We start from the raw sequence: 20,470 nt of genomic DNA, 5'->3' as shown, positions 1-20,470 counted from the left end.
AAACTTATACAGTGCTGTATGCTAATTATATCTCAATAAGGCTGGAAGGAAAAAAAAAAGAAATAATGACAAAATTAATTGCTGTTAGGATTTATTCCAGAAACAACGTGGTAATATGAGATATAATACAGTGATTATAAGGAAGAAGTTAACAATAAGAAAAATTAACAAAGAAATCAACAAGAAGAATAAAATATATTTAGGAGTATCTAATTACCAGGTAGAAAATTAATTTATTAATTTCAGCTAATACCGCGTATCAAAAATTTTCACTGACTAGAAAAGGTAGAGTTCTCTTTATTTTTTGAACTGAAGTATAGTTAATTTACAATGTTGTGTTAGTTTCTGGTGTATAGCAAAGTGATTCACTTATATATTATATATATATATATATATATATATATATATATATATATATATACACACACACATTCTTTTTCAGATTCTTTTCCATTATAAGTCTATTACAAGATACTGAATATAGTTCCCTGTGCTGTACAGTAGGTCCTTGTTGGTTCTCTATTTTATATATAGTAGTGTGTACCTGTTAATCCCAAACTCCTACTTTATCTCACCCACCCCGTCCCTTTTCCCCTTTGGTAACCATAAGTTTGTTTTCTATGTCTGTGAGCATTAGAGGTCTCTTTAAACAGTCAATGTTATGTTATTTTCCTTCAGTTTTAGAATTACTCTAGGAATTCTCTAAAATTTTCCATGGCATTTAGTTTTAATAAAGTAAACATTAAAAAAATAAGAATATGCATGTTGAATTTAGAAAAAAATATTATCTCAACTCCAGAAATTATAAATTTGGATTTTTGACCATTTATATCTTAAAGGAGGGACTCATGAACTCCTGATCTTATATTGCTGGTTATACTGACATGTTCTGTACACATTCCTGGCACACAATGCTTATCCTTCAATTTACCAGTACAGAAAGGGCAGTTAATGATCCAGGGAGCTGACGTCTGCGGGCGAGCTCCCTGCCAGGTTAGTGTTTAAGCTGGATGTTCAGCCCCTGCGTTTGCTCTGTTGGCCATATGCATGCACACATAATACACTCAAGTCACCGGAAGCATCCTCTGCTCGTTCTGGTTCTGCACACAGGGAGTGTGCAGTTCAGCCCCGAGCACCCCCTGCCAGCGTGACTGCCCGGGCTGCTGTGGCTATGAACAGACTCCTCACAATGCACGTGTTACCTGGAGGACCTTTTATGGGTGTTTTGGGGGATTCAATGTGGTCTCTGTGGATAGACTTCGGCCGCTGCTTTTTCTGCTTTGCTCCCTGAGGCCGAGGTTTGATGACCGTGTCCATGTCTTCCATGAGCTTCAGCTGCTTGCGCCTCAGGTACTCCTGCCGGATGAACTCCCGGCGGGCTCGCTCATCCTCCTTCTTCTGACGTTCTTCCTCGGTTTTACGCCTAGGAAACAAGCGGGTACATTTCTTTGTGCACAACACTGTCAGGTGTGCGCTTACGTGAGAAGGAAGAATGATTCAGCCCCTGGGAAACTGGTTCATTTAAAATGTACTTGAGGGCTTCCCTGGTGGCGCAGTGGTTGAAAGTCCGCCTGCCGATGCAGGGGACGCGGGTTCGTGCCCCGGTCCGGGAAGATCCCACATGCCGAGGAGCGGCTGGGTCCGTGAGCCATGGCCGCTGAGCCTGCGCGTCCGGAGCCTGTGCTCCGCAACGGGAGAGGCCACAGCGGTGAGAGGCCCGCGTACCGCAAAAAAAAAAAAAAAAAAAAATGTACTTGAGATCATTTAGGTCACTTAAATATACCATTAATAAGTAAGTACTTAAAAAATGCGTGTGTGTGTGTGTGGAAAATTACTTTCAATTAATGTTTCTGGAGAACTTTAAGATGCCTCAAACTCAGGATAAAAACATGCAACCAAGTAACACTTTGGGAAAATCACTTCTAAAAAGCACCCCAAATCAGCGTCGTCTCTATATTCTGCAAAGGTCCCTAAACACCGTTAACAAGAGTCAGGGGGACACCACCTCCCACGGACCCCGCGCAGCGGCCCCCACCTGGTCTCCTCTTTCTTGTGCTCCATCTCAGCTTCCAGCTGTTGCTTCCGCAGCTGGGTCTCTTTCTCCCTTCTTAATCGTTTCTCCAACAAAGCTGCCCGTTTCATGGCCATATCATTTTCTGCTTTTTGATCATCCTAAGAGTGAATGTCATTGAGAAAGAGGAAACATCTGAGGCACCAATATCCTCACGTTCAATGCTTGTGGCCACATGGAGGGGTCACTCTTAATAACTGAAAATCCAAACTGTCTAGTGAAGCTCACTCCAACCGCACCATAGATGGACATGTTCCAAAATTATGAGAGGAGAAATGAATTAAAGTGGTAATACTTTTATCAAGTAACAGAGGACACAAACTTCTTTGATTACATGTTTTCAAAACTTAGGAAGTTAGCAAAGAACAACATAAAAAGGAAAACAAAAGACAAAGTTTTTGGGGCCCTGATAAATAACTGATAGAGTGGAGAGTTTCCCCACAATTTTTAAAACTGCATTTAAATTGTATTTAAATACATGCTTAATATAGAAAACTCAAGTAAAAGCATCAAAAAAATTAGCTACCCAAAGCTGTATCACATAAATGAAGCTATTGCTGCATGATTTTCTTTAAAAAGTTGAGGTCCTGACAGTTTGTTTGCTGGGTTCTGAACTATACCACAGGTTTTTCCTTTGAAGAGAAGACGAGCATACTTATACTCCTAACCCCAGAGCTAGTTCATGACCTGTAGGTGTCCTGAGCCTGCCCCAGCTTCTACCTGAACGCTCAGGGAGCTCAGAAGTCAGGAAAGTAACCAGCTGTAGAAGTGGTTCCCTGTTGTAACGATGCCTTGCTTATTAATTCAACAAGTGTTTCCTGCGTGTCTAATACATTCACAACATAGTGTCAGACATTACAGATACTAAAATATGAAAAAGATAGGGCACCTTAGGTTAAGGAGCTTCTAGATCCCACGGGGAAGAGGTACAAACAAGGTGCTTTGCACAGAAACCCAGAGAGAGATGAACTCTGAATGGAGAAAGTCAGAAGATACCATTCAAACAGTCAGTCCAAACATTCACACGTCTGTGTCAAACAAACTACACACACTGCAATATGCCAGGCACTTTACTATGCTCTGGGGATAAGGAGATGCAGTGTCTCTAGGAGTTCACAGTCTAAGAGAAATCGTAACAGAAGCAAATCACAAGGTAGTTGGAAATTCTGGGTCAGCAGCATTACTATGAGGATGTTTAGGATACAAGAGACCCAGAGGAGAACATATTCACATCTACCCAAGGAATCATGAAAGGCTGCAGCAAACAGATGAGGCCTGAAGTTAGTCTTACAAAACATCCCAGAGTTACGGGGGGAGAGGGTGGACCAACAGGCTTGGATCAGTCTGTGAAAGGCCCCTGAATACATGCTGAGGGGTTTAAGTTTATCCAACAGGCAACTCTAAGAGACTCTGTCGAGTTATGCTACCAAGTGGCAGTGTGACGAATGGAACCATGACAGAGGCAGGGAGCCCCGTGAATGAGCTATGACCACGGTCCAAGGGGGGAGTACTGGGCAGTGAAAACTGAAGTGAGGAAACGAGGGTAGAGATGGACTGTACGTTTTACACCCAAGGATGCCCCTCTGTTCTCCTTTCTCTGCAGGAGCAGAGGTAGCAAGGTCTCTAAAATTAAACACATCTATTACTGTCTACAGTAGCAGCCTATTAAAAAAAAAATAGTAGTTCTACACGGTTAAGAGACAAAACACAACCCACATTCAAATTTCTAAACATTAAAAAGGGCCGAGAGGGCCATCTCTCTATGACCAACTTCAAAGTAAGTTACCAGGTTCCAATATTTAATGATCCTAAGTAAAACTAGCAATTGTAACCACTTCAGTATTCGCGGGTTTTGACCCCAATAGGACTGCTGTACGTTTCACTTAAAACCCGAAATTATAAACTGTTGCCACTGAGTGCTGTCTTTCTATCTATATTCCCAATTGTGGAGCTATTCAGGATCACAAACTATTTACTTTAGTCCCTTAACTAAAAAGAGAAACATGAGTAGCACACATATACATGTTTCTGATTATAAAGAACCCTATATTATTCCCTATAGGGAATTTGGAAAAATGTAAAGATGAAAAAAGGGATGACAGGAGAGACATTTTTAAATAATATTAGGCTTTTCTGGTTCTAATATCTATGATAAATTTCAAGATCTTACCATCACGAGGTGATACTGCTCAGTATTTGTGTTAGTTGGCTGTAGTATTGTTTAAACACATGTCACACCCAACACCGACCCTGAGATTAGGGGTCATATGCTACACCTTCGCCAATGCTTCTAGAGAAGCTATTTCAATGACAACTGCTCCAATTATATACTTTTAAATGTTTCACCTTGCACGAGTCTGTCTGGTCAGTTTTCAAAAGATTTTTTAGAAAACAATACATACAAGGGAAGATGGTCAGTATTAAGAAAATAAACTAAAACAGACTTACATGCAATGCCAAGTTATGAGCTTTTTACAAAGTGGCCACTGCACATCTTCTGGAAGAGTGTGAATCACTTGGTTTTCAAAAGGCTTTGGTGAAAGTGAGAGAGTCAGAGGGACAAAAACAGCACGTCTAAACGTACCACGATGTGATGACAGGAGGACTGTTCTAGAAACCAATGTGCCCGAACATAACTGCAGTCCGCAAGGGGCGGGCCAGAATACATTTTAGGATTAATGGCAGACCTGGAACGAGAAGGGCGGCTGCCGAAGCAGCAAGCGCGCCCACTGAAAACACCCACCGGCGCAGAGGCCTGGGCCACGCGGGTTAGCGTTACCTTAAAGAAGAATCCACAGCATACTTTCTGGTCGTCATCAACTGGTTCTTTATCACTTTCTCCGTCATATTTTTCAACAGATACATCAGCCTTTTCAGGGGCTTTCAAATCTGAGAGGGAGACTTCAATCAGATTAGCACTTTTAGGAGCAGCGGGTGGGAAGGCAGGTCTGCAAGGAGGCTCTGCAGGCTGACTCACGCGGTCCTCGCTCCGGGTGGGCCACGCGGTCTCCGTGGCGGGCCGCGCCAGGCCCTCGGGAGCCGCAGGGGGCGGAGCCTGCGCCTCCTCGTCCTCCGGGATGTGCCCGTGCTGCTCCCGAAGGCCCGTGGACCCCTCCCCCTCCTCCTCCCCCTCCTCGTCCTCCGCTCCCTCCTTGCGTCCGGACTCCTTCGCTTCCGGCTCTCCGCCGCCCCCCAAGCACACGAAGGACCTGGTCTGAATGGGGACCTGACTCGGGGAGAACCTCCTGAGCCGAGGGAGGCTGTCCACAGAGCGAGGGGGCGTCAGCGTTCGGTGCAAGGGCGTGAGTTTCAATTCATTTGGCCTGGGAGTTCTCTGAGTTTTGACGGAGAAGGAGGCGCTCTTCCTGGCAGCGGGCTGCGGAGACGGGTGGGCAGGGCGGGGGGCTTCGGCCGGCGGCCGGTGGGGCTTCCCTGCGCGGGCCGGCCGGTGCGGAGAGGGCGGGGGCGGGGAGATGACCCAGGCCTGCTGCTCGCGCATGTGCATCAGCAGCTCCTGCTGCAGCGCCAGGCGCTGCATCTCCCGCTGCAGGACGAGCAGGGAGGCGTTGAGCCTCTCGATGGAGCGCGTGTGCTCCAGCAGCTCGCCGTCCTGCGGCGGCTCCTCCGCGGGGCAGGCCGGGCTCCACGGCCCCTCGGGGTCGCCGGGCGCACTCGGGGACGGCGGCCACCTGCCCACGGGGCTCTCCGTGCCCTCCTTGGGGTCCGCCGGGGACCCGCTCCTCGGCCCGTTCGCCTTCTGTGGCTCCTTCTCCGGCGGCCGCTCCGCGTACACTTTCCCGTCTTCCGCGCCAGCCGCCTCCTCCCGGGGCGGGGAGGGGCCGTCCCCTTTCCTTTTCACCACGGTGAGAAAGGCCGTCCGCCCCATCTTCTGCCTCTGCTTGGTGAACGCGGCCTCCATCTTCTTCTTCTGGGCCTCGATGGCCCGCCGTTTCTCCTCCAGCTTCATCCTGAGATGCACCACCTCGGAGGCCAGCAGCTGCGTGGTGTCCCGGCCGTGCGGAAGGCCCGTGTCCTCTGGGGTCTGTGCCCAGGCCACCACGTGAGGGATGTTGAGCTCCGAGCCCTCCGGCGTGGTCTTCTGAGAACTGCTGCCGCTGCTTTTTCCGTCGGTGTGATTCAGCTTCCTGAACTTCTGTTCGGCAAAGCTGGTCATCTTCACGCCGGAACTGGAGGAGGCGCTGCTACCGGGCTGGGACTTGGTGCTGACGGTGCTGGGACAGGGACTCAAGGCCTCTCTGGGGTTGTAGTCCTGGAGGAATTTGGATGTGTCGTCCACGTCAGAGTCCAGACTCACGGTGTAGTCTCTCAGGGAAGAGTCTTCATCCATAGTTTCCGGAATGTCCTCTGAAGGGACGTGGATCCCCGTGTCCACCTCCGTGTTGTCAGTGACGGGGCTCGAGGCGCCTTTCGTGTCCGCCATGCTCTCGGGACTGGACTGGCTGCGCGGGACGCTGCAGTTCAGGACGCCCACGTCCTGGCTGTGGAGGAAGAAGCCGTTGGCAAGCTGGTCCGGCCGAGGGGTGTGGGCAGGCTGCTCGGTGTCGTGGATTATCTGTAACGCTTCCTCGATGCTGGGGGTCCCGACCTGACTGCCGAACTCATCGAGGAGCACCCTGCTCTGCAGAGCTCCATTCGGAAGCCTGTGAGCCATGCTCTGCTTAGAACCTACTTCGTTTGTGTTTAGGGGCACGTAGGCCGTCAGGTGGCCGTGAGAGCCCACCTGAAGTTCTTCTTCAATGCTTCCTGCTCCCTCCTCCCCATTTACTGGCTTGAAGGACAGATTCTTCCTAATGTTCTTGGATACACGACTGTTGTTCAGAGTAAGTCCTTCATTACTAATAGAACGAGTGATTCCTTGGTTTGGAGTGGATCTCTGTATACTACTTTCTTTATCGAAAGAAATATCAAATGAAACGCCATGCACTGATGATCTAAAAAAAAATTAAAGAGAAAATCTTTAAATAATCCCAGAAAGGAAACAATCTGATATCACTGAACAGCAACAGTTATTTGAAATTATGCTTCCTTTCTTTCCCATTTCTCATAATCACATTGTCCTCAAGGCGAGGGTAAGGCTGTCGGGCCACCCGTCACATTTGGCCCCTTGGGTCACCCTATCATCGGCCCACGTTGCCCTTTTCAAATGCAGGTACTAATTAAATTGCAATCTGGCTAACAAGGGGGTGGGGGCGGGGGATGAGCAGTTCTTGAGAACGTGAGTACACTAAAAATAAGTCTCTGTGTACCTTTTCTCCTTGGGCCATGTCCCTATGAAGCCGTCAACATAGGACATAGATGAAGACCTTCTTATTCCTCCTTCAAATGCATAAAAGTAAAAGTCATTGAAATCATGTAAAAAAAATTTAACTTACAATAATTTAACAGATTTCACATAAGGTAAGTACATGTGGAGAAATAAAGATCATTTTGTTAAAAGCAAGCATAGAGAAGCAGCCCTTTTAGTGTGTCATATGTAACACTTTTTAGAAAAAAGAACTGGATACTTTTATTTACATTTACTCTCAATCATTTTCTAGTTAACCACTTAAATGGCATTTTCCTAGGCTTTTTCAAATACATTACCTGAGGCTGAAGGATGAGCTTGGGGACGTCTAGAAGGCAAATGAGGACGACAGTGTGTAAGCGCAGCTCCTTCCCCACTGCAACGTAAAATACACGTCAATCAAATGTCATAAAGTGTCTAGCTCCTGCATATAAATTTTAGATACAACAGCTGAAGTCGGAAACAACACTGTCACTTCCGACTCTCCAGCCTGAGTGAAAAAAAAATAATAAGGAAACATAATATAGTGTTTAAACCAAAGAATGGCGGTGATTATATGTATCTCTATGTATTTTATGTCTTTTAGCCCAAGAGCTTGAAACACTACTTTCATGTACAGCTCAATGTCCTTAGGAGACGAGATACGGCACATTATTTTCATTTTACAAATAGAAAGACTGAGAATTAAAGAAAGTAAAGTCGTCAACGTGCAGTATTCTGGTCGAATCTCAATCTCTAAAAGTACAGGAATGATGAATCCCTGTGAAAGAGCCTGGCACCCCCCGCTCGCGGGCAGTCCGCACGTCTTTAACACTTACACTCCTTCTGATTTAACTCCACCCTGTTCCAGTTAATGCAGCGGATCACACAGTCTACTTCTCAGTTTCTGACGACATTTGGCCACAATTTAGTTTTTCTTTTTCGGCGTTTTCAGTCCACCACGGCCTACCTTGTAGCAGGTGAAACTAGGCATCCCGACCCCAATGGGCTGAGACTAAGCTGGGAGCAGGACGCCGTGACCTCTGCAGCTCTCTGCGACCACACTACCTCTCGGCTAATGCAAACTGCGAAGGTGGACAAGCAGCTAAAGGATACAAAGGTAAGCCACAATGCTGCATTCTTATTATTTAATGAAAGCTTAATTCACGAGCTTTCCAGAAGCAACAACGCCCGGAGCACGTGCACACCTTCGCTGTCGCTTAGCTCCCACAGCCCCTGCCCCTGCCCCGCACATCAGCTTCCTCTCACTGGTGTCCCGGGTCGTTGCCTGGGAAACCCGGGGAGAGGACCCCACGCTGCTCCCTGTCTCGTCCGTCTCTCTCATCCCCGCTCCAGTAGCCTTTCTGCAACCTCTACCCTTCCTACATCTACAACAGGAGCATAATCCTGAAGAGATGCAAGTTCAGTTATTAAAATAGGTTCACTCTTTTCTTCTTCCCCAAGTAATGGCTAAACTGTGGTACCTTCCTACAGTTGCCTTACTTCACGCCTGCACAGAGGATTTTGATGTGGGGTGATTCCCGTACAGGTTAGTAGCCAAGCAGCAGCTGCTACCAATGTCTTGCTTTGCTGTCTTCTTCCTTTGGCTTTTTTTCCTCGTAAGGTCACCATTCAGGTGCGATAACATTTGTAAATGTGGCTGCATTATTCCCAGGAAGAGCAGAAATCCTTGAATCCTTCCCCAAAAGTTCTACAATGGGAGAACTACAAATGGACCATATGGAAACTCATAGAAATGAAAGGATTACACAATGACTCTTCAAGGAAAAGGATTCAGACATCCATCTGGTTATAGAAAGTTCTTCTGCTGGGAGAAAGGAAAAAGGTAGCCACTCAGATATCTGAGAGACAGAGAAGGAATGAGTCTTCCAGAGAATCTTAAGACATTTCCCAGTGTCAGAAAGGTGGAAGGTCGTCCACTCAAGTTCCTAGAAATAATAATCATGGAATAACCTAGTCTTTAACTGGAAAGTTTCAGAGGTTTTAAAGATTTAACAGTACAAGAGTTACGACCCAGAATACTGAGTGTTTTCTAAATTTTCAGGGAAGGAAATGCCACTATCCAACCGACCCAGGAAAGCACTGAGGAAGTAGCGTGTACAAAGAAGTTTCCGACGGGATAAAACAGAGACGCTCCTGGATCAGCCACATTCTAACCTAATCCCTTTGTGGTAAATCTCAGGGGTGGTTACGAAATAGAAAACTTAGTGGAAGTAAGAAAATTTATAGGAGTCAATCAGAGGGTAAGGGAAGGAAAATGCCTTCTTAATCTGAAGGAAGTACTTTAGCGAGATGAGAAGTGCACAGCGCTAAGAAGCCCTACCGAAGGCAGTAAGAGTACTGTAAGGGTTCTGTCCATGCTCGTTAGCACACAGTGGAGAGAGAGACTTCTTAGATGTGAGGAGGGGGTGACAACTTCAGTACAAGTTCATATTTCATGCAGAAAGATTCAATTTCTTACTCATAATTTTTAAAATATATTTTTAATAGATCTGCTTGAATTTCTAAAAAAAAAAAAAAAAATCCCAAAATACATCCATTTTAAACTTAAAATAAAAATCAGGTAACTTAGGGAGCCCAAAGTCAATACACATTTTAGGTTCTAGTAAATATGCATTAAAAGTGCTTATAGGATCTGCTGAAAGACAGTTTTAAACAAATTAATGTCTCTATCACATACTTGGGTCAGAAGTCAGGATTACCCGGCTATTAAATGTTTACTTTGCTTCCAGTTCAGTTCCTGATACTAAGAACTAAAGCATGAGATAAAGATTCAACAGGACAATAAATATTCCACTGTGCTCTATGAATAGCTACAGTAACCAGCAAACAAAACAGTAGGGAAAACTGCCTCAAAGATTAAAAAATTATTAAAAAAAGGAAAATTAAAAAATTTCCCCCTGGCCTAAGAGCTACCTGTCGTTTAAGCATCATATAATCTCAATTATAAACAAGTTATGCAGCAAAAGTTTAGTTTTAGGCTGATTACTTGGACCTTCCCACCTTTCAGTGCGATTCCTAAAAGCCTATTTATGAAACGTTCATTTCAGTGTAAATTTCAATTACGGTGATGTTAAAACAGGCTTTAATAGGGTAAGTTAATTGAAACGTGCTTAGTTCAAAGTCCAACTGAAACTTTAAAAACTCTAATGTAATAAGATTTTGATTTCCTGAGTGAATGGAATCGATGTTCTGGACTCTACCTTGGGGTGAAGTCAGAGCTGTCCAAGGCGTTTCTCTGGGCAGCAGTTAAGACAGGATCTGAGGGCAGATCGTCCACAGGTTCAGCTACAGGAAAGGGAAAAAAAACTCAGAATTACATAGTTAGCATGTTTCCAACACTGCTTCAGGAATTATGAGCCACAAATAAATGTTTAAGTTTAACCACAATTTTCCTTATTACTTATAGAGAAATCTTAGCATATTTAATTTTCTCCTTAAATAATTTTCAAAAGGACAGATTTTCTTTAAACTGTTCTTGGAAGTGTTCTGGCTTAAAAAATCCACTTGACTGGGGCTTCCCTGGTGGCACAGCGGTTAAGAATCCGCCTGCCAATGCAGGGGACACAGGTTTCAGCTCTGGTCTGGGAAGATCCCACACACCAAGGAGCAACTAAGCCCGTGCACCACAACTACTGAGCCTGCGCTCTAGAGCCCGCAAGCCACAACTACTGAGCCCACGTGCCACAACTACTGAAGCCCACGCGCCCTAGAGCCTGTGCTCTGAAGCAAGAGAAGCCACTGCAATAAGAAGCCCACGCACCGCAAAAAAGAGTAGCCCCCGCTCACCACAACTAGAGAAAGCCCGCGCGCAGCAACAAAGACCCAACGCAGCCAAAAATAAATAAATGAATTTTAAAAAATCCACTTGATTAAGGCTAATTGGGAAAAAAAAGGCTTAATATAAGATAAATAAACGTATTTAAAACAAAAATAAACGAGTGTCTAATTTTGCTAAAAGCTTTCACAGAACTTCAGTTACACATGGTCACTTCTACATCTATGAAACAGTTGGTATTTTGGTAATCAATTAGAGACAGAATTTCATTGGTTAGTAATTAAAACCACGGGTATAGTTTATATTTTTGTAAATAACGCTCATTTATTGTTTGCTTTGGAGGCCTAATATAACAGCTGTTGAATATTTTGAATAGTGGGCTTCACAGATGAGATCACACAAAGCGACGTACATGGAAACTCCATGTTAACGGTGAAAAGCTGTACAGTATCGTTTGTGGTAACTACTGAAGACACCTGGCTTTACGCAGTGGCCTTCGGGAAGGGCCTCGGCTGCTCTCTAGGTCTGCCTCGTTACACGACAGCTCTGCCCTAAGCAGCTCGGAAGCACAACAGGTTAAACACTCATTTCCTGCATGTTTTACAGAATTTGGCCTGGGACGCAGTGGGCCAGCCGACTGAAGGCAGCTCCTTCTACTCACCAGAGTGGTATCGCCCTCCCACGTCCCTTACCAACTGCCGCCTGAGTACGCAGTTTTCCCTCCTTCTTGATCTCTTGCTCTTCTTTAATATTTTTTGAGGGAAGGGGTGGGGATGGGGAGAAATAAGGGAAAATACAAAAATGGGGCACCAAGGAAAGCAGCTAGCTAGCTGGGAGGCACAGTAATCCCACTTCGTGCTGGGCAGACCGCTGGCAGCAGGAAGAACCCAGAGTCGTGACGGGGGCAAGTTCTCTAGTGGGCCCACACTTATCACGTGGAATTGATTTTCCCCTACAGAAATTAAACTCTGGTCTTATAATGGAAGCTGATGGAAAATTTGTTCTGCTTTAGAGAAAATACAGAGAGATTTTTTTTCCTTCATTTCCAGAGATCTTTACGGTAACTTACCCCTTTATTTCTTACCAGTGTCCTTATTATGAGCAATCAATAGATCGTGGTACCGTAACAATCACAAAAGCTACTAGGGTTAAAAATAAACATAACAAGCCCCTTTATGGTTTAAGGGCAAGCTCAAATTACAGATTAAAGCCAAGCCATAATTTGAGTGGCTTCTGGGCAACAATGTTAAAAACTCAGACTCTGACAGGGAACAAAAAGCTAGGGATGGGGGTAAAAGATGCAAAGAGAGGAAAGTGGGAAAACAGTTAAAGCTACAAGTTCCACAGCATAAGCCGTGGAATGCAGGGCTATTCTCGCCACCCCCTTTGCCTCCCCTACACCATGTCTGTCACGGAGAATTTAGTGGCTTTAAACGTTGAGAGAGAATTTATCAAGGCTAGACTAGGACACAGCAACAGGCTTCCCTATAAAAGAATAACCAGGTGAGGCTATCTGAACGCTCCATCCTGCTTGTTTACGGGAACACTGATCACCTCCTTGCGGACGAGCATCGCGGGGCTGGACGAAGGAGGGCTTCACGACCTCAAACCACCAGAAGAGCTCCGCCATGAACACCAGGTAGTTACTCTGTGCGAGAGGCAAGAAGTTAGGAGAGAAAGCAGGTAACGCCCGACCAGAAAGCAATGACAGGGAGTTACCTATTAAAACACAGCTCGAAATAGCATTCACCCATCAAAATCTGTGATTTTTTTTTTTTAAAGAAATGATAAAGCTTATAATCCCTAAGGCTGTGCTGTGGGTTACCTTCTCAGAAGCTTTCCATTCTCAGTTACATTTCTGTCTCCTGTATGTTTATTCCTCTCCTCAGCTGAGTCCTTCCTGCTTGGCTTTTACACGTGCTCAAACCTCTGCCACTGAATGCAGCCGAAACTGGCACGCGATCCTTCACCCTCCGGCATGCATCCACCTGGCCTGCTTCGGACTTGTGTAACACCGGCCTCTCCCATCAACCTGCTCTCAGCCCTCCTCTCCCTAATCCACTCCAGTCTGGCACTCAGGCGCCCTCGCTCTGAGCCAGCATTTGCTCAGGTCACCAATGTCTGTGTCACTAAATGAAACAGACTTTTTTCGTCTTCGTTGCCCCCAAGCCCTCAGCAGCATTCGATACCCCTGATGTCTGAAAACTGCCGCCCACACCCACCAGCTATCGAACGGCCCCCAAAGGCACAACTGCACTTGCACACGCACTTTCTGTTTCTCTCACTGTGCAAGTCGTCTTCCCCACAAGTCTGATCAGATCCCATCCTTATTTCCCTGAATGGCAGCCACCTTCCCGGTGCACAAAGCAAAGCTGGGAGTCACCGCGACACCGGCCTCTTTCTCCCCTCATACCCAGTTCACCGCCGAGCCTGCAGGTTCTGCGCCTCAATGGCCCTGGAATCCACCCACTTCTCTCCACCTGCAGCGTCACTACCCTCACTCAAACTGTTTCCGCCTCTTGGTCAGCACACGGTCATTTCTTCTTCAGCTTATGAAGCCAAACTTTTCAAAATGCAACGCCCCTTCCCCCGCTCGCCCTTGCCCTTGGGAGACTGACTACAGTTTACAAGCGGGTACCTGATGGGGTCCCTTTTCAGTTTCCCCAGCTTCATCTAATACCATATTCTCCAGGGTTCCTCATCTTACCCATCAGACTATATGGTCAAAAGGACAAAGCTGTGCTCACCACTACATCTTCAGTGTTTAAGACAGTGCCTGGTACATAATAGATGTCCAATAAATATGTACTGAATGAACATAGAAATGAATGAATAAACATATCATAAGAAAGGCCAGTCACTGGCAAAGCATCGAAATGTTGATGATTGTGGTTTATAGTTTTTCTTTATACTTATCTCATAGTATACTTTCTCAAACCAAAGTATAAAATTATATTTAAAGCACTGGTGCTAGGTTCCAGCTCTTCCGGTACAGTTCACTGAAAGCTGTGTATATCTTTTGGAAAAACACTGTTTAAGTACCCCGTAATTGTCTGTTGATAGGAAATTAATTACTATCTTAAGGACCCTGGAGCTCAACATCACTAATCATCAGGGAAACGCAAATCAAAACCACAAGGAGACACCAGCTCACACCTGTCAGAATGGCCATCGTCAAAAAGATAAGCGATGACAAGCGCTGATGAGGGTGTGGAGAAAAGGGAACCCTTGTGCATTGTTGGCGGGGATGTAAAATGGTCCAGCCACTATGGAAAACGGCATGCAGACTCCTCAAAAAATTAAAAATAGAACCACCATATGATCCAGCAATCCTATCTGGGTACATAAGCAAAGAAAATGAACACAGATCTCTTGAAGAGATATCTGCACTTCCATGTTCACTGCAGCCAAGACATGGAAACGACCCGAGTGTCCACCAGCAGATGAATGGATGAAGATGTGGTGTACGTGCAGCCACGAGAAACAAGGGAGGTCTGCCATTTGCAGCCACACAGACGGATCTCGAGGGCGCTGTGTGAAGTGAAATAAGTCAGACGGAGAAACACAGACACCGTACGGCATCACTTGTACGTGAAATCTGAAAAAGCCAGACCCACAGAAACAGAACAGAGTGGTGGTTCCCAGGGACTGGGGTAGGGGAAATGCGGGAGTACTGGTCAAGGGTGCAAACTCCCAATTATAAAATGAATACGTTCTGGGGATCAAATAATTATAGTTAATGATAACTGTATTATATACATGAGAATTGCTGAAAGAGTAGATCTTAAATGTTCACAACAAAAATGGTAATTAGGTGACGTGATGAGGGTGCTGACTGATACTATGGTGATCATCATTCTGCTGTATATAAGTGAATCAAATCAACACGCTGTACACCTTAAACTTATACGATGTTATATGTCAATTATGGAAAAAATTTATTTTAAGCACCTTGGTAAGATAACTGTCCTAATAACATAATTGTAATGCGTCTGGCCACTAGATGTCAGCATAGTAAGAAATAATTTTCCCAGTAACTAGTTTATGAAGAGAATGTCTTTCTGAATTTACGATGATTAAACAGCAATAAATCTGTCACCATGTTCCTGGAATGGTACCAGATTAATTTCATTTAAGAGCTCTTCTTTCCTTCTTTCAGTTAAGACAGTCATGCAGCTGTACATTAACGTTCTTAAACACTGTAAATGACATCAAAGAATACAAACATACGGAACATAGAATAAAAAGTAAAAGTATGCTTTAACTCCTCTCCCTCAAATCCTAATACTGCAGTCAGAAGAAACCACTGTTAACAGTTCCGTGTTCATCTCTCTACAGACCTCTTCCCACGCCTCTGTATGTGTGCAGATGTGCATACAAACAGAAAAAGGATTTTTAAAATATATGTAAATTGCATCATGCCGGATATAAGGCGTGCTCCCCGCACGCTTCCCTTAGTAACTCCTAGCGAGCTTTCCGCATCCGTAAGATACCCCTGCCTCCTTCAAACAGCTGCTTTACAAGACGTTTCAAGTGTGGCCCTCCCAAGGTGAACTGCTGCCAACTCTTCACCACCACGAACAATCCTTATACGTCCTTCTGTGCACTTTGAATGTGGTTAGACAACGCCCATCTGCCCTCTAAAAAGAGCACACCGGTTTACAAGTCCGCCACGAGGGGAAAAGAGGGCTCACTCCCTACTCCCCACAAACAGCTGTTACTCAAGTCAACAAATGACAAGGCGGCCAGCACCATGGACCGAGCAACCTCTTGCGGGCTTAGAGCCTTAAAATACTCATTTGAGGTCAAAACTGTGGTTCTGATAATTTAGCAGAGAACATAGAAAGTGACCAAAGCCTTCTCTGCAGATAAGTATCTAGTTTTAAAGTGCCCGATTGAAGAAAATGTCTTTGTATCCGGATCACGCCCAGACTAAGTTGATCTAAACATCAGGGATATGTGTTATCTATTGGAAGTCCAAGGTATACAACTTAAGCAAATGTAACCTTACAATTCAATGTATTTAACGAGGTCATTTTTTTTCTTTGAGATCTCAGTAAAAGTATTTGAAATTTTTAATAGGAAGCGCCAGAAAAAGTATTAAGATAAATATGAAAATATCTCCTAACTTCCATTTTGGTAAAAACGGCAAAGTGTAAACATTCAAAATCAGTCCAGGTTTTTCTTGTGATGTGCTGGACAGTGGGGAGTGAGCGCTATTCTGGTCAACAGGGGCAGTGGCTTATTCTGGAAACGCCGTTGCCCCTGGCTCCGTCAATCTGCCTTGCGGTAACCGAGAAACGGGTACAGGAAAAAGAGAGAGACCGGAGAACGAGAATTTAAAGCATCACGAGGCACTAGCATTGCGCTGGGAGGGGTCCTTTGGCAGCTTCTATGAAGGTGGGCATCGCAGGCACAATTAGGACTGACATAAAGCTGTCCCTCTCAGACGTCAAACAAATCAATTGTAAGATCATTTATTCCTAAAGCCTTTAAACAGAAGTGTTAACTTCAGGCAGGTGTACAAGAGCCGTGAGGGAATTCTGCAGCTGCAGCTGCCGGTAACAAGAAGGGCAGCGTTCCCACCATGAAGTTCTGGAACCTGTAGCTCAGAAGCCATCATGCCTTAGACACGCGTCTGTCTTCACCACTAGAAAGAACGCCCTGAAAGGACGGGGGGTGGGGGGTGGGGGGTGTCTTTGTGTTGTCTGCTGAGTTATCCCAACCACCTAGAACACTATGAGGCGCTCAATAAACATTTCTTGAAAGAAAGGCACTAAGCAACGGCCCCGAAGCTGAGAGGCCATGTGATGTCCTGAAGCAAGGGACAAGTGCATGGCTAGTAAATGCGATGACTTCCTGAAAGGTCCATTTCCAGGTAACTGTGATGTTTCCTTCCCTCTTCCTTTCCCAAGGCTCTGCCTCAAGTTCTGGGACCCGAGGGCCCCTTCTTCCCAGACAGAGTCCACAGTCCTGCTGAGTGTCCCGAGCGGCCACACCTCCTGCACGCTCCCCACAGGCGGCAGCAGCCCTCCAGGACCCAGAAACGCTTACTGGCTCGTCCTCTGTTTTGCTAACAACATCAGAACAATGGTTTAATTCTGTACTCTGACATTAAGTTTAGCTTTGCACTACAAAAGAAACCTGTAGCTAACAGTGTAGGTTTTTAAGAAATAAGAAATAAAATCAGCAGAAAAATCAAACAAAAACGATTTTTTCAAGAGTTCTTTTGCATGAAATTACAGTTAATTTTGTAAGCTTAAAGCAGCTATACTGTTTATGTACCTGGTTATATGTTTTTTCAGCAAACTTGAACAAACAAAGGGGAAGAGGATGGTTGAAATACCTTTATGGAGGAAGCGGCGTACAGCATGTCTTCCAGGGCGAAATGGCAACACTGGTTCAAATATTCTTGGCAAAATTCTTGAATCAGCTGCAGATTATAGAGGCTATCAGCCAATGACATGGTTTCTTTCAAGCAAATATCTTCAAACAGGAAAAGAGCCAGGGTTAATTCTGATAATGTACATTTCATGTTCATTTTGTAATTACCTTAATACAGATACACAACTACGTAGAATCTGTCTGACCCACACATGTAACGGCAGTGATCACTACACAGAGGCTTAGAGACCAAGCACTCCTTCGCTCAACTACTTCCTAGAATTATACATAAGTGTTCTTAAAAGAAGCCGTCATTACTTATTAAATTTACTGTCTTACATATTTCTTACCATCTATCCGCAGTTTCGAGACATTTCAGTGGAACACTTACCTTCTAATCTGACGACACCAGGACAGTAAAAATGAATAAGGGCAGCTAACGCACAGCCATCCGAGCCATCTTTCAACAAATTTTCTACCAACGGAATGCAAGGCAGTTGCTTAAGCAATGTCTGCTCTTTCCTGTAACGAGCCTACATTTAAAAAAAAAAAAAAGAGGTGAAAATGAATAAGTACTAAGCAACATACAGGAAAAAGACAGTATTGTAGATTCCAATGTATCAGTAATAAAATATAAGTCAAGAGAAATGAGAACTACTCACCAACATCCTTCTTTTCTAAACATTACCTAGACCTCACTTTACCAACAGCACTTTGGTTCTAAAGCCAAGTACTTAACGTAACATTACAGCGCTCATGTGCGTGAAATTCACTTAGCCTAATTTACATGTAAAGCATCACAAAATGGATTTTGAACATTTGTTATCCAAATCATCAGTTCTGCTTTTTTGCAGATGATGAAATGCTTTCACTTTAAGTGTAGACTTCACTTAGACCACACGTTCTCACATGGAAAGAGTGAGACTCGAGCTGAAAGAACGAGGAGAGGCATCAGAGTTGGGAGAGCGGGCAGAGGAATGTGAAACCATTCTTAAAGGAAATGTGGCGAGAAGAAAACATCACTTTAGGAACTGGAATAATATCCAAAACCACGAAGATATTCTGGCTCCTCATCTGAATGCTGAGACAATGCAAATAAAGTGTAACGACTTTGCAACTGAAAAACACCCTCCTGGTTGAGGTTGCATTAACCAATAACAGAGCAAGTACGGGGGTTTCTGCTCCCTCGCAGAAAAACAGATGAAATTCTTGTTTTCTAAAGACTGGCTGGCGTGAGTGGATACAAACGTGTAAGGCGGTTCTCTAGACATGAGACGTGCTGTAGAACTCAGAGGTCACGAGAACGAGCTCTTAAGCCAGATCACCTAGGCTCAAGTCCTGGTTCTGCCACTTCTTAGCTCTGTGATCTTGGACGAGGTACTTCAGTGTTCATTTCTCGCTTTCCCCATCTGTGAACTGGGGACAATCACAGTACCTACTTCACAGCAGCACGAAGGACTACAGAAGATGATGGACAGAAAGTGCGATGCACACACGGGCACACAGCGGGTAATCGCCAGTGGTCAGCTGCTACTAGCTATTAGCTCTCCTCAGGCCAAGAAAAGTAACGCTGAAGGCTTAATGAAGATGCACCCTGAAGTACTTTCTTAGCAAACTTTACAATTATAGTGGTTACTGATATTTAAATACAGTTTTTTTTTAAGTAATCAAAACTATTTTTTCTTCTAACTCCATCTAACCTGATTATATTTCATAATTAAAATACAATTATGAAATATAATACTTTCGTGAGAATAACAGAAAAATATTATAATTTACTGAAAGAGAAAATTTACTATTTGGTGGTGAGGTCAGATTTCCTCTAAATGACATCCCTCAGAAGAGCACACACGTTCAAGGAGACATTTATCCCTATTTCCCTGTCACTGGCTACTCAAGAGCAAGGTTCATGGAACATCTCTTCCTCCGAAGATTTTCAGAGGAGCTTGTTCTTATGAATCAGTGGGGACTAGACATCTGTGTTTAATGGTATGTTCCAAACTCATAGACTACCTACATTCAGAAAAAAAAAATCACACAGATACACTACATAAATTCTTTAATTGATTACTGACTTTTACATAATCCTTAGAAAACGGCCTCATTTTGCTGCTGGCAGACGGTTTAAAAATCAGCCATGAAAAAAGAGGAGAGAGGAGGGGAGGAAGGGGGAGAGAGAAAGAAATCAGCCAGTGGCCTCTTCCGGCCTTACGCTGCCCCTCACACTTGGTAGTAAGCACCCTTCCAGGTCCTCTTGGGCCAGCTAGAAACAAAAGAGTCACCTCTTGGGAATCCCCTACATGGGCTGGGCTCAGGGCCAAACTTCCCAGATCTCCAGGTCTACCCTTGTTTTCGGCCCACGGTCTGAACTGGACTGAGCTGAGTGCCCAGAGTCATGGAGCAAAGAACTGAGCTGTGTGCTGTGTTGTACCGCACCCTGCACAAGGCACACACAGACACACACGTACAGAGCTTCATGAGGCTGCAGCCACAGAGGCCCACGGCTTAGACCAATCAGAGGTTCATACGTGGCATGCCGAAACATCTTCCTGAAGATTATATCCTAGGAGAGGCATCAGGTAAACCAACTTTTAATACTCCCTGAAAGTTCATCTGCAGTTCACAAAGGGTACAGAGTCTTTTATACTTGAACACGCTCTATGCCTTACAAACTTACTGCTCTTTCTACAAATGGAGAAATCTGGCATTTAAAAGGGACATACTTTCTATCTTTCAACATTATGGTGCACTTCTAAGTTACATTTCTGTTTCTGAGGGTGTGAAATACTTAAGTGGTCTAACCCCCAGATGTCACCGTGAAAGATCAACTCTTCAAGTCAAACCAGAATTGAATCTAGCTCAGGTCCAGTGCTGGGAGGGACACAGAACCTGGTCACTTCTTTATTACACAAAAAGTATGCTCCACAGTTCA

The 20,470-nt window shown here is 44.7% G+C and overlaps 1 protein-coding gene across 3 annotated transcripts in view; it reads right to left on the bottom strand.

The window, feature by feature from the left end:
- CAMSAP2 (calmodulin regulated spectrin associated protein family member 2) overlaps positions 1–20,470 on the bottom strand; it is a 98,025-nt gene that overhangs the window by 6,940 nt on the left and 70,615 nt on the right. For all 3 annotated transcript variants that reach the window (XM_067729851.1, XM_067729852.1, XM_067729853.1), the window contains 9 exons: positions 17,930–18,071; positions 17,501–17,640; positions 12,709–12,802; positions 10,580–10,664; positions 7,676–7,752; positions 7,339–7,408; positions 4,851–7,023; positions 2,036–2,172; positions 1,203–1,423 (listed from right to left, as the gene is read on the bottom strand). In XM_067729851.1, coding sequence (XP_067585952.1) covers positions 1,203–1,423; positions 2,036–2,172; positions 4,851–7,023; positions 7,339–7,408; positions 7,676–7,752; positions 10,580–10,664; positions 12,709–12,802; positions 17,501–17,640; positions 17,930–18,071 — 3,139 coding nt within the window. The remainder of the gene's footprint in view (positions 1–1,202; positions 1,424–2,035; positions 2,173–4,850; positions 7,024–7,338; positions 7,409–7,675; positions 7,753–10,579; positions 10,665–12,708; positions 12,803–17,500; positions 17,641–17,929; positions 18,072–20,470) is intronic.

Source organism: Pseudorca crassidens, chromosome 2 (genome assembly GCF_039906515.1).
Source record: "Pseudorca crassidens isolate mPseCra1 chromosome 2, mPseCra1.hap1, whole genome shotgun sequence".
Classification (NCBI taxonomy): domain Eukaryota; kingdom Metazoa; phylum Chordata; class Mammalia; order Artiodactyla; family Delphinidae; genus Pseudorca; species Pseudorca crassidens.
The sequence above is the reverse complement of the archived record's forward strand: the minus strand, read 5'-3'. Positions and strand labels throughout refer to the sequence as shown.